At 43.3% G+C, this 13495-nt stretch overlaps 1 protein-coding gene across 2 annotated transcripts; it reads left to right on the plus strand.

Moving 5' to 3' along the window:
- Positions 1–3219: 3219 nt before the first annotated feature.
- Positions 3220–8949, plus strand: MANSC1 (MANSC domain containing 1). 2 transcript variants are annotated; one of them, XM_068190433.1, is made up of 3 exons: positions 3220–3462; positions 5678–5818; positions 7599–8949. In XM_068190433.1, exons 1-3 carry the CDS (start codon positions 3381–3383, stop codon positions 8594–8596), a joined length of 1221 nt encoding a protein of 406 aa, XP_068046534.1. In that variant the 5' UTR covers positions 3220–3380; the 3' UTR covers positions 8597–8949. The 2 variants fall into 2 exon arrangements, with proteins under 2 accessions (XP_068046534.1, XP_068046533.1); XM_068190432.1 differs by lacking the exon at positions 3220–3462 and adding an exon at positions 4374–4837.
- Positions 8950–13495: the final 4546 nt, after the last annotated feature.

Consider the following 13495-nt stretch of genomic DNA (forward strand, 5'->3'; position numbering starts at 1 on the left):
GCTCCAGTTCCCTCGGGTCTGTCCCTGGTCCCGGAGAGCAGAGCTCAGAGCCTGCTCCTCCTCCTCCCCTCAGGAGAAGCTATGACTGCGCTGTCTGCCCTCAGTCTCCTCCAGCTGAATAGACCAAGTGCCCTCAGCTGCTCCTCACACAGCTTCCCCTCAAGGCCCTTCACCATCCTTGTGCCCTCCTTTGGACACTCTCTAAGAGTTTAATGTCTTTCCGATATTGTGGCACCCAAAACTTCACACAATATTTGAGGTGAGGCTGCCCCAGCCTAGAGCAAAGCAGGACAATCTCCTCCCTGGCCCGGCCACGGATACTCACTATTTGTGTTGAAATCAGCTTCAAGTGGGAAAAGGTAATTCTGGTGGGGGGGATCTCCAACCACTGATCACAGGCCACCAACCCAAGAAACTCCTTGACTCAAAAGAGGAGAAAAACTGATCATGTGGACTAATTAACATGAAAAGTGAGAGAATCATTAACCAGTAGAAGATAGAATACTAATTAATAAGAGAACTACATAACCAGTAACCAATGAATACTAATTCCTTTGTTTACCAAAATGTATTGGGGTTCCCAATATTCCGACAGAGACCTGCCCGGGCTTGCCTTGCTGCTGAGTCCAATGGCGGCAGCTGGGATGTTTCCTCCCCAGTGACACCCTTGGGTTACTCAGAGGCTGCGAGCGATATTCCTCAGTGGAGAGGCTTCAGGCAATGGTGAAGAAAGGAGGCACTTCTGCTAGAGCTTGATCCAGAGCTGTATCCAGAGCTGTAGCTTTATTTCAGCTACAGAGTTGTGGATCTGTTGGCAGCTCCAACAGAAGGGCCGGCCACGTGGCTGGATTGTCCTTTTAACCCGGGGGTGAGGGGAGGGGCAGGGACAGGTAGCCACCAACCAGGTGAGGGGGAGGGGTGCCAGGAGAGAAGGGGCACTTAGGTCTACCAATAGCCACAGGGGGCAGGGGGTATCTTTCAAATCTGCCAATCACTCGACCCCCTGGACCCCCTGTCTCACAGCCAGGGCTCATGGGGGTTGGGGCGGGGGGAGAGGGTTACCTTTGGGAGGGAGGAGACACACCGCAACAAAAATGTATAGTCAAAAGTTTTGATAACTGATTAACATGTTTGGTAAGGCAATACCCGCGTACCTCTGTGCTGAACAAAGTAATGTCAGCTTTCTAACCTAACAAACTGGGTGAGAGAGCTCATTTCCCAGTTTGTGGTGAGGAGAGGGTCTAGCAGAGGCCACAAGAATGATGTGGGTCTGGAGCATCTCTCCTATAAGACAAGTGCCATGGGAGGAGTGGGAGCTTCAGATAAGCTCTGCCTTAGCTCAGATTTTGGCAACCATTTAAATGTAAGGACTCACTCTGGCCTCCAAGTTCCTAGTCATGGCAGATCAGGTCTATTTATAAAAATGAATTATTTCTTGAACAGACAAGTGATAGACAAAAGATCTTAATCAGAATTACTTACTACACAGTATAAAACTAAAACAACTTGGGGTAGATTACAGCATAACATAAAACAGTACCTCTATTAAAGGTAGCAAAGGAAATACTATTTGGAGTGATATGTTACTTCCCACTGACAGGTCAATAACATTCACAGATTCCTTCACTCAGCCTCCAGGAGAGTATCGTCAAAGCAGTGTCCCTGTTCAGGGGAGAAATTCCACACATTTCCAGGGAAACGTGTAGAAGATTTCTGCTTTGTGGAAGTTTGGTGTGGCTTTTACAGTTGTAAAGTGAGGTGTCTGTCAGTCAGAAATCTAGCTTATCATTCCAGATCTCACTTGGACGGTGAGATATTTATTGGCAGTTGGGAGATGCCAGACCCATGTTAATCCCATGGCCCCAAAATGACCCACTACAAGACAGCTTGTCCTGATTGAGTTGTCTGACCAGTTAACAAATAACAAATAAGTTCTTGTGAGGGGTGAGATGCCCTGCTACAAAGAGACTGCGGGGGGCTGGGCCTGTTTAGTCTGGAGAAGAGACAACTGAGAGGTGATCTCTTTAATGCAGATAAATATCTTAAAGGGGGTGCCAGAGGAGGAACCAGACTCTTTTGGGTGGTGCCCAGTGGCAGCACTAGGAGCAATAGCCATAAACTAAAACACGAGAAGTTTTATTTCAACGTGAAGAAGAACTACTTCCCATTGAGGATGGCAGAGCACTGGAACAGTTGCCCAGGGAGGTTGTGGAGTCTTCCCTTCTAGAGAAACTCCAAAGCCACCTGGAATGTGAATTGCTGTACCACCTGCTCTGAGTGACCCTGCCTTGGCAGGGGGGCAGGACTAGATGATCTCCAGAGGTCCCTTCCAACCCAACAATTCTGTGATTATGTGATTTTTTTTTTTTTTTATTAAACACATTCATTCTTCTGTACCAAGGCAAACCTGCCAAACCCCAAAGTGCTGGGCACTGAGCAGAGTAATGTGGGCATCACCCATCTCCAGCAGCCCTTATGTGCCAGGAGTGAGGCAAAAGCAGCCCAGATCAAAAGTGCACAGGCAGCTCAGGCTTAGGAAAACAAGATTTAAAAGCTAAAAAAACCACTTCTGTAAATGAGAAAGAAACATACTTTGAGATTTGAGACTTACTTACTTTTGATGGACCTTGGCTTCCCTGCACCTCAGCAGCCTGACCAATTTGCTTCTGGTCTCCCCAGGGAGACTGAGTGCCTTCCCCACCAGGAAGAGCAGAAATTTGCCATGGTGGCCAGAGTGGGACACTCATGTTATCCCCAGTATCTCTTCTGCCCTGCTTATAGATGACATCAGCTCTTCTCATTTTCCCATGGTCATTTATGCCTGTCTGACCACAGCAGCCTCTGTGCATATTCTCACATTCTTCATCTCAACAGTTCAGGTGAAAAACCAGTTTCTTCAGATGTTCTGACCATCTCAGCCAGACCTTTAGCCTTATTTTTCAGCTTCTTTCTGCTTGGCTTCTTCCACCACCTCTACGTAAGCAAAGGCAGGTGGCAGCTGCACCTTTGTCTAATACATAGCAGGGGTAATACCTGTGCTTGCTTTTAGTATTCATTCCCCTGTTCATTCACTGTGTGATGCAGTTAGTAGGCAACACCTTAATGTTCAGATTCTCTTGGGACTTTTTCTTTTAACAGTGAAAATAATGTCACTAGTTTACCAAAAGAGGGCTAGAAAGGAACATTTTTTTAAACAAGTGCAGCTGAAAATTTTAGAAGAAACCATCCCACCAAGACTGCAAGAATTACAAACAAACATTATTAATTGCCCCAAGATGGCCATGTGGTGCAAAATGAGATGGTGGGCTCAGTCACTTACAACACTCATGTGCAAATAAAAGCCAACACCCAGCAGTACTGACAAAGGGAACTGACTGGGCATGAAAAACAAGACAGCCTCCCATGCCTTGGTATCTAACCATTACAATACATACACTAACCTGCCCTTTGGGATCTCTTCAAGTAATGCACATCTCTGAAAAGAAAATTATCTCTTTCCAGAAAAAGAAGGAATCTATCTTATAATCATTTTGCACTCCTTTGGTCTACTTTTACTCTAAACACTACCCTGAACACTACTCCAAAATAGTAAGGAAAAAAAAAAAAAGAGGAAATGAAAAATTTCCAAGCAAAAACATGACTTAAGCCAGCAGTTGACTGAAACAGCTGGCAGAAGAATGGCCAAGACACAAGTCAGGGTCCCAGTAGATAGGCTTTTTTGTTCTTTTTTTTTTTTTTTTTTTTTTTTCCCATTCCACAAACATCTTGTGCTTGGTTATGATTTGAACAGGATTACTCAGGTAGCAAGGAGTCTTTTACACACATATGTAATATGTCCACGTCCATTTAGTCTGGGATATGCATATTAATCGCTTTCATTACAGCTTACAAAAGCAGATCTCAGGTGGAGGAAAAGTCCGACTGTGGGTAAAACCGTATCACCCTGATCACCAAGAGCTTCTCTAGGTGGTTTTGCCTTTGTGTCTGATGCTCAGGAAGGACCCTTGGTGCCGGCGAGTGGCTGTAGTAGCAGTAATACCCTCGCAGCCCCTCTGGGCAGGCAGAAAGAGGAGGGCGGGAGGAAGGCAGGAGTAGGGCAGGCAAGAGGCGAAGGGCAGGCAACAGGAAGAGGGCAGGAAAGGGGAAGCAAGGGAGAAGGAGGGAAGACAGGAGAAAAGGCAGGAATGGGACAGGAGAATGGCGGGCAGTGAGAAGGAAGCAAGAGAGGAGGAGGGCAGGCTGGAAGGCAGGAGGAAGGTAGGTAGGTAGGTAGGTAGGTAGGTAGGTAGGTAGGTAAACAGAAATTCCAGGAGGAGGAGGAGGAGGGCAGGCAGGCAGGAGGAGGGCAGCATACGTCCTGGGCCCACCGCCCGCGGCCCCTCCTTCCGGACGTGCCGGGACTGCCGCGGTTCCCCCGAGCCGCCGTCCCGAGTCTGGCCGGGCTCCACCGCTGCCTTCCCGACCCCGCGCTGCGGGCGGGTGTAGCCCGAAGGTGCCCTAGGAACGCCTGCCCTTCCCGGGAGCAGCGGAGAGCCCTCGGCGCGGCTCCCTCGGCTGCCACTGGCCGCGAATCCCGGCCGTGTCGGAGGAGCCCCGCAGGGACCGGTTCGGGTCACCATGTCCCACGGGGGCAGCCGCTGGCCGGTTCGCCTGCTGGTGATCACCTGCGTGATGGCCGGGCCGGCGCTGAGCCGGGAGTGCTCCGCGGAGAAGATGGAGAATTCCATCATCGATATAGACTTGTCCCTGCCCCGCGGCGTCCGGGGCGTGGAGCCGCTACGCGTCCCCAGCGCGGGTGCGTGTGTCCGCGCCTGCTGCTTAGGGCACCGGCTCGCAGGTAACGTCGGCCTCCTTCTCCGCCACTGCCTGGGAGAATAATTCTGGAGTTTGGGCTTGTGGGGTGCTGATGTTCTCCGTATTCAGCACGGAATTTACCCTCTCATTCAGGCTGCGCTTAGTTCCAGCTTGCGGCTGCTACCTTCTTTCGCCAGTAGATGTTAGAGCTTAACTGAAGACCCTGTAGTGTTCAGGAAAATGGTTGCATCCCAGAAACAGCGTTAGTTTTAAGCATTAAAACCTCCCAAATCCCGAACCCCGAAGGTGTGTAAGCTGTGTTTAGAAGATGCACCAAAAGTAGCTGACATTTTGCATTGTATTTAATTTTCGCCAAAAATGAGAATGCTCACCCTCCTCTGAGACAGCTGGTTTGAATCAAGCTCTTGGAGCAGTAGGAGTAGAGCAGCAAGTAGAAATGACAATGGTGAAGATGACCGCTCAAAGCAGCAACTAGCCAAGCGATTCCTGAGATGTAATAAGGAAAAATGTCTAAACAATTTTCTTCCCCGTGAGTATTTCAAGGAGGTTTTCAGATTTATCAGGATTTGTAAGTGAGCAGTTATTGTATAAAGTGGTGCCAGTGTGGTATGCGTGAGGGAAGGATGAGAGATTAGACTCATAATTTCCCCAACTTTATTTGTACAGGAAAAGGAAGGTGTGACCTTTCATATTTTGGCCCTGGGCCATTCTTCTGCAGTCCCTGGCAATTTTTTCCTGTAGGAATGTTATGCTAGTAGTTTTCCTCTTACTCACATGAACAAAAGTTAACAAACTAGATCTCATTACCATACTGCTATAAAAGTTCTTACTGCTGAAACAGGCATTTACTTTTGTTTTGCAGGAGACAATAAGTGTAATTTGATTACTTTTTATGCTGCAAGAGCAAGTACACATCCAAACTGCTACTTGTTTTACTGTCCTAGCACTGAGGCTTGTCCAATGAAACCTGCAACAGGACTTGTGAGCTACAAGATAATTACAGGTAAATAATAGTGAGAGCCATCAGCCCCCACACCACACTGCAAAATTACTTTTGCACCTGTGAAGTTTCAGTAGTGATCAGGAACTGTTTGGAGGTCATATTTTTAGTACAGTGTTCTAAGCCAAGCCTTATGATTTAAATATATTTCTCTTTTTCATTGTGGAGGATGGATGGGCAGGTGTGTGGTGAGCTCCTTTGTGGGCCCAGATTCCAGCTTGGAGTAATGTCCCAACCCTTATAATATTCCTTCACATTAGATTCAGAAATCTTCATAATTTGTCCTTGCTTAAAACAAAAAGAAGCTGCTTCCATCTAGATATAGTCAAGAAGGAAAATTTCCTGTACACAATACTGAAAAGTATCACAAAAACCAATGGAAATACCATGCCCTTGTAGCCAGCTGTGTATTTAAAGGACCCATGCTACACTGATGAATAACTGGCAATAATAATAAATAATCATTACTTTCTGCTTTCAGTTGGGGAACCTGAAGTGCAGAAGCAAACTTTCTAAACTCAGAGCTTTACGGCATGTGGGCTGCATACTCAGAAATTTCTTGCTCTCTGGCCTATGCAGTTTTTTTTTAACAGCAAGGCCTACTTGTTGATTGACGTGTACTTGCACCAGACCTGTTTGAACAGCTCAGATAAGAAACTGATAATTAGACTGTCCTGCCAAGGTGGTTTCTATATGGCTGCTTGAGAGATCAAACTTCTGGTGAAAAAGAGAATTTTTCCAAGAGGAACTATGCAAGGAGCAACAGTATGATATATAGAAAGATTACTCACGTAATGTTACCAAGCATTTTTGTGCAAGTGCAATCTCACAGGAATCATGCAAAAGCAATGTGCAAAAAATGAACAGCATTTCCGTAAAATTATTACTAAAATTACACTTTCCTCCAGCTCCTTCTGCCCTAGAAGAACATTGGGGTTTCAAACAAAGAAACAAGAAATGCAATCATGCTTGTGCTTTTGTTTGGCATGTAATGCAATGCTGAGTGAACAACTTGATTGCATTTAACACGTCTTTTTCTTTTTGGAGATTTGATTTTCTGTGAACATTTAATTGTGGAAAGATTATGCTAGCTTGTTTAATGTTTTTGGCAAGTTTTCAAAGGTAGCACCTGAGCAGTGTCAGTAGCAACAAATGTTGCAAACTTTGTTCTTTCATAAGAGAATCTGTATGTGGTTACACGGAAAACCAAGATGAAAGGGGGAAAGATACTTCTTTATTTATTTCAAGTCCAGTGCATTTAACAAACTTTTTGTTTCAATATTAAAAAGAGATGAGTGAGAGTCAGAACTACTTGAGAGCATGCTCCCTTTTAAATGTTCTGTGGAGCAGCTGAATGGTTATCATCAATATATTATATATATTTATATATTTTTATAAATAATATTATAAAATTATATATATAATATGAATTGACAATTAGCCTTTCTTTCCAAGAGCTCATGCTCAGCCAAATACTTTCTATCATACCTGTAAATCGGGTAAATACTGTAGAAAAAATACTGTAAAATCAGGTAGCTTTTAGGATTATTATTTGCATGGTATTTCTGCACAGAACACTGTTATGTGACTAGGCTTGAGGCTGACAGCTTTTATGACATAGAATTTAAATGTCACTGTGCATATTTTAAAGAAAGGAAGTTTCATTAGTCATTATCTCTTAGAGCCTGTTTCTAAGAAATATTGCTAAGAAATACAAATAGAGTATGCCTACATTACTCAAAAAATAGATTTAATAATTAAATGCCAGTATTTCTGTTTCCAGATATTCATGCCCTAGAGGATAAATCCATCAAAACTGAGAACTTTTCTTCAAATGAGTATTCTTTGTCTTCAGATGCTGGAATCTTTACTTCTCACAGTCAGAATATCCATCAGAATCACACTGCCAGTTTGGAGCAGTCTGTCTTTCATCAGGCATCTGAACTCCTGAACCACATAGGCAAGCATTTGGACAACATGGAACTTCATACAGTTTCTCCTGAATCTCAAAGAGCAAAAGAATCTGAGAGCTTAGACCCCATCTCAAGGCAGCAGGTAATTAATCTGCCACCAAGCATGCCTTCTGCTGTTCCAGTTGGAAACCCCAGTGCTTCCTTCCCCACCACTGCTCGGGCAGGCGCCCCTGAAACCAGCAGCACTTCTCTTGCTCCTGTGCCAACAGGTACTGCCCACCTGGAGTCTCTTTCAACCTCTCTGCATCCTGGTGCTGCCAAACCAACCACACCCTGCCCCACCACAGCTGCCTCTCCACCTGCTGCAGCCACTGCAGCTAAACCTGCTGTCCCTGCCACCAGCATCACTGTTACTCATGTTCCTCTTTCCAAGCCCACAAATTCTGCTTCTCCTTCTACAACCGTGCAGGTGACCATGAATTCTGGATCTGCTACTGCCCTATCAGGACTAAGGACTCCGGCCATGGCTCCTGAGCCAACAGTTGTCTCTTCCAATGATACCAGCCATGTGACCCTCCTTTCTTTTCCAGGTTTCATTCTGTCCAGCGATTCCCCTGCATCTTCCCAAAATGACCTTTGGGAAGATGACCCATCTGACTCAGAAAGCTCCCTGTCAGAAGGTGTTCTGAGAGGGAAAGGTGCCTTTCAGCTGGGGGCAAAAAGCAGCCTTGTAGCAGCTTTGTTTTTTGGGGTGATATTCTTGTTGCTAGTTATTGTGCTGACAGGGAAAAAAATCCACGAATTGCTTCAGAAGAGGCATTACACCAGGCTGGATTATTTGATCAATGGAATGTATGCTGATGTCTGACTGGGAGAGGGAATAAAATTTTGAGGAGATCTCTCACTTTTGATAGGAGAACTCTGAAATGGAACAGTAGATATTGAAATCTCAGAAGAGGATGGATTCCTTTTCTGGGCTCTAATGGGAAAGCAGGAGACAGGAGATGGGTTTGGTGGTCAGAAGAAATGCTCTGTCTGTGCTGAACTATAATGTCTGTCATTTTTTATTTATTCCTAAATCCTGAGAGTAAACATCTAAATCCAAGTTAAGCTGAGAAGGTCTTGTATTTAAGGAGAAAAAGCATTTCATGAGCTTAATCTGTACTGTGACAAGATTAGTGAAATTGAAGTACACCTAATAAATTGAGTACCTGTGCAGCACATGGGTGTTTTCAGTGCTATTTGCACCAAATACTGGAGTGTTACACAATTGCCTGGCATTCCTATTTACGCTATTTTTATCTTTAAAGGAATACTTAGTAATAGAGCTTTGCATCCAAATGGTTTTGGGTACAAACAGAAAAAAATATTTTACATATGGCATAATTTAATTTTCCTTATCTAAATATAGTTTATGGTTATATACATATCTTTAAAGTTCTTCTTCTGCATACATCACAGGTATACTTAAAACTACATACTGCAAATCTGAGTGCTCTCAAAGCACACCCTCTTCAATTCTAGCATCCCCTTCATGTGGCTGGTAATAAGCATGGCTGCTTAGTAACAGTTATCTTGATATTCTACTTTTTTCCCAACCTAAACAACTCTATGATTTTATATTTTCCTGACTTTTCAACAGGGAGAGTAAGTGGGAGCATCTACTGCCACACAACTTCCAGTTCATGTTATTTAAATTTCACTTCACATGCAGTCAGTCTAAAACTGGTTTTAGAATGAAAGACTAGATTTCAATGTGTTCATGTCAGGTGGCATGATCAACAACAAACATCACAGCAGAGAAGGAAGGGTGTGTCACAAATGCAAGGAAACAATTCTATTACAAAATATGAAATTTGACTCACATCCAAGAGATTCTTAATCTGTTGAGCTTAGTGTGGGGGGAAACAGGTGTGATCCAAAAAATGGCCTCAATCAAGTTTTCTGAAAGCTCTAAATAACTAAATGCAGAAAATTCTCTGAAAATTCCATTATTCAGAGATCAAAGAAAAGTCAGTGTTCCTTGTGTCAAGAACTTGAATTCTTACTATATGGAGGCTGCAAATTGCTTTTTATGTATAAAACCAGTTGGTCTACTACATTGTTTAAGTCTTACAATGGTTAAAAAAAAAGTAGTCTGGATAACCTCTTAAAAGTGAACAAAATTACAGAAGAAATGTACCTCAAATTTATCAGCTTGTTTTTTGACTGTGCTTTGTTTAACTTCATTTTCTTTTCTTTTTTATTTTAATAGCTATTTTCAGAGGTTTCTGGGTCAAGGAACATAACAAGAAAGAACATTTTTGGGAAATGAGTTCACAGAATGATAAGTATTAATCCTAGCTGTAAAAACGCAAATGCAGATCTGAGGTTCACCATAATATTCTCTCATAAGAACTACAACCTTAATGAGAAGATTTCTATGTTGCTGGTGTCATCACAGCAGGAGAGGTGCGGAGAACAACCCCTGAATGCTCACTGTGCATTTCTGCTGCAATAAATAATTTGTTGGAGGGAAAGGTGGTTGGTATTAATTTATATGGTTACTGTACCATAGCAAAATATTAAAGAGAAACCAGCAGATGTATCTCAGGGTTGTTCACAGCACAGGTCATGTATTCATCTGGAGAGGAGCATTTTACAAGGACATGTAGTGATAGAACAAGGGGGAATAGCTTTAAACTAAAAGAGGGAAGGTTTAGATTAGATACTGAGATGAAATTCTTCCCTGCGAAAGTGGTGAGGCCCTGGCACAGGGTGCCCAGAGAAGCTGTGGTTGCCTCATCCCTGTAAGTGCCCAAGTCCGGGTTGGACAGGCTTGGAGCAACCTGGGATACTGGAAGGTGTCCCTGCCCATGGCCAAGGGTTGGAATGAGCTGATCCTTAAGATCCCTTCCAACCCAAAGCACTCTCTGGTTACTCAGTGTGGCCCATGTCATTAGGAGCTGCCCTCCAGCCCAATCAGCAGTGCACACCCAGCACGGTGAATGGCAGAGGTAAAGCTGAGAGGTGCTTGAGCACCATGCCTGACTTGGTGAGGATGCTGACCTCAGTGGCCTTTCACAACATTTGAGTAAAACAAACAACTTTAGAAGTTGTTACATGAAATATCTTCTTTTATGCTCCAGTACAGAAAACAAGGTATTAGGCAGGTGTGCTGAAACAATTTTTAAAAATTATTTTTCCCATCCATTTGTCATGTTGAATTAAGAACTAACAGGGAATTAATTGATAGCTGACCAGTTTGGATCTTTCTGGAGGGGCCTTGACAAGCTGTGTTTGAACACTAGAGGGCAACAACAGTTTCTTAAATAGAATTGACAAGTTATGAGGATTTTAAAAAGTTTTAGTTAGCTTGTTTTTTTAACTTCCCAAACTATGGCTATTTCATTATGGAAAGATTTTATAGGAAAGGTTTTTGTTTATTGAAAGGGTTTGGGTGGAGGATTATATACACACATTTTAAAAACTTTTACTGCATAATATAATGTAGAAGACAACAAAACGAAGCATATTCTCTATTTTAATAACACTGAATCAAGTTGCATTATTAGTCATGTATTGGAATTTCCAGTTAACAGAGACAGAGATTTCCCATCATCATTCTTTAGACTATGATGCTTTATTATATGCATTTTTGGAGCTTATTTATTTGCCTGGATAATGCTCTTGTATTATGAATCAAAAAGGAGAAAGACAAAGTAACTAAAAAAGTCCATCCAGTTTGTTATGCTTTCCAACATTAAAACTTCTGTGCACTCTTCTACTTTTCCACTGACATCTCCCGTGGTCTTCACTGTGCACTGGATCCTCCAAGTAAGGATCCAGGTTAGTTTGGGTCCTCTGAGTAAACTGAATGAGATGATCCCTTTACTACAGTGGGCATGTGTTATGTGTCTTTGTCAGTGCATCTCCTGTTGGTGTCAGTTGGGAGGTCTGCCAGCACATATTTATGAGTCAAGTCGTCCCACTTAGAGGCTTATTAACTGTTCAAAACAATTGCCATACAAGATGACAGAACATCTCAGCCCAGAGGTAAAATTTCTGAAAGAATCTGTAGAACATTTTCCCGGCTGCTTCTGATTATTTAACTAGGACAATGTTGTCCTTCTTGGTTCTGGGGCATGAAATAAGGAACCCAAATGTTTTTCCACCATGTGACAACTCAGGCAGTACTTCTGGAAAGACTACAGATTTGGCACACACTGTATGTTGCCTTTACAGAGTGCTTTAGTTTAGAAAGGGCAAAAAATAATTTGCTTGTGAGATACAGTTTTAAACCCATGAGAACAGCTCACTCCATTCTTCTCACTGCTCAACAAGATACACATGTGGCTTCCCTACACTGACAAAGCATAAAGGAAGGGTACACCCCATTCAAGTGAACATTATAAAGGATGGTAGAGTTTGAAAAGTGAAAGCCCAAATGCTGAAGTTTATCTACATGCTACAGATAAATAGTTGCTACATCTGGCAACTTTTCCAGAAATATGCCAGACACTCCATCTCAAGGGTGAATTCAAGTGTAGTTAAGTGCCGGGATGTTTTTGTAGATGGCAAAAATGGGTATCCCTGGTGATGGTAATGAAAATTATTTCAGAAGCATTGACAATAGCAAAAACAGCAATCGAAGTGTCTGTGTGCTGCAAGAAGGTACAGTACAGGTCACTTCCTCTTGCCTGGAGCATCTCCTGACATTCTAAACCATCAGGCGTTTGGAACATAAAAGAAGGTTATCCTGGGCAGCAAACAGAGTAAAAGTGGGAAGATAGAGCAAGTCACCATACAAAAGAAATGCATGGAATGTGTGAGGCACTAGCTTTCCAATATAATATAAATTAATCTACTTTTGCTTCTGTTCATGAGATAATGAGACATTAATCAGAGTTTATCAATGCATGGTAAATTTCAGTTTACAAAAAAACACAGTAATAAAAAAGTAATGTGTTTAAAGCTTCCAAATATAGCTTTTCAATGCCACCAGTGCCTACTCTTAGGGCAATGGGAGCTGTGCTGGCTGTGGGGTCAGTGAGGGCTATGGTGGCTGTGAAAGGTGTTAGAGCTATAGTGTCTCTGAGAACTATATGGTCTGTGAGGGGCAGTGAGGGCTATGAAATGTTTGAGTGCTATGAGGGTTGTGAGGTCTACGAGGTCTCAGGGGGTTTTGAATGCTATAAGAGCTATGGGGTCTGTAAGCTGTGGTGGCTTTGGGATCTTGGAGGGCTTTGTGGTCTGTGAGGTCTTTGAGGACTATGGGTGCTCTGAGGGCAATGAGGGTTATAGGGGCTGTGAATGCTATGGGGGCTGTAAGGGCTGGAGGGGCTGAGAGGGCTGTGGAGTTTGTGAGGAGTGTGGCATCTGTGAGGGCTATGGTTCTGATGTTTTTTAGTCACCTCCTTACCTCCTTTTCCTTCTTTTCTTTTCTTTTATTTTCATGTTTTGGTTTTGGGTTTTTTTTTCCTCTGGTTGGCATTCCCTCTTCTCTGCTCAACCCTCTCCTCTTACTTTTCCTTTGTTTCTAATTTTCCTCCAGGAAGCCTGCAAACCTTTCCACCCAACAATGGGCTTATACAGCTAAAGCCAGCATCAGTTGGAATCAGCTCTTGGTTTAGCCAAAGCTGTCTCATTTTACCCTCTTTTCTTGAAAAGGCTTTTAAGCTCTTCCATGTAATGCCAAGGAGTCTGCTGTAGTCTCTGGGGTGCACAGGGTGAAAGCAACAGGTGCCTAAACCAGAAATATCAGAGTCAGAAATTCAACAAAGCCAAG

The sequence above is a fragment of the Anomalospiza imberbis genome, chromosome 5 (assembly GCF_031753505.1).
Source record: "Anomalospiza imberbis isolate Cuckoo-Finch-1a 21T00152 chromosome 5, ASM3175350v1, whole genome shotgun sequence".
Taxonomy (NCBI): Eukaryota; Metazoa; Chordata; class Aves; order Passeriformes; family Viduidae; genus Anomalospiza; species Anomalospiza imberbis.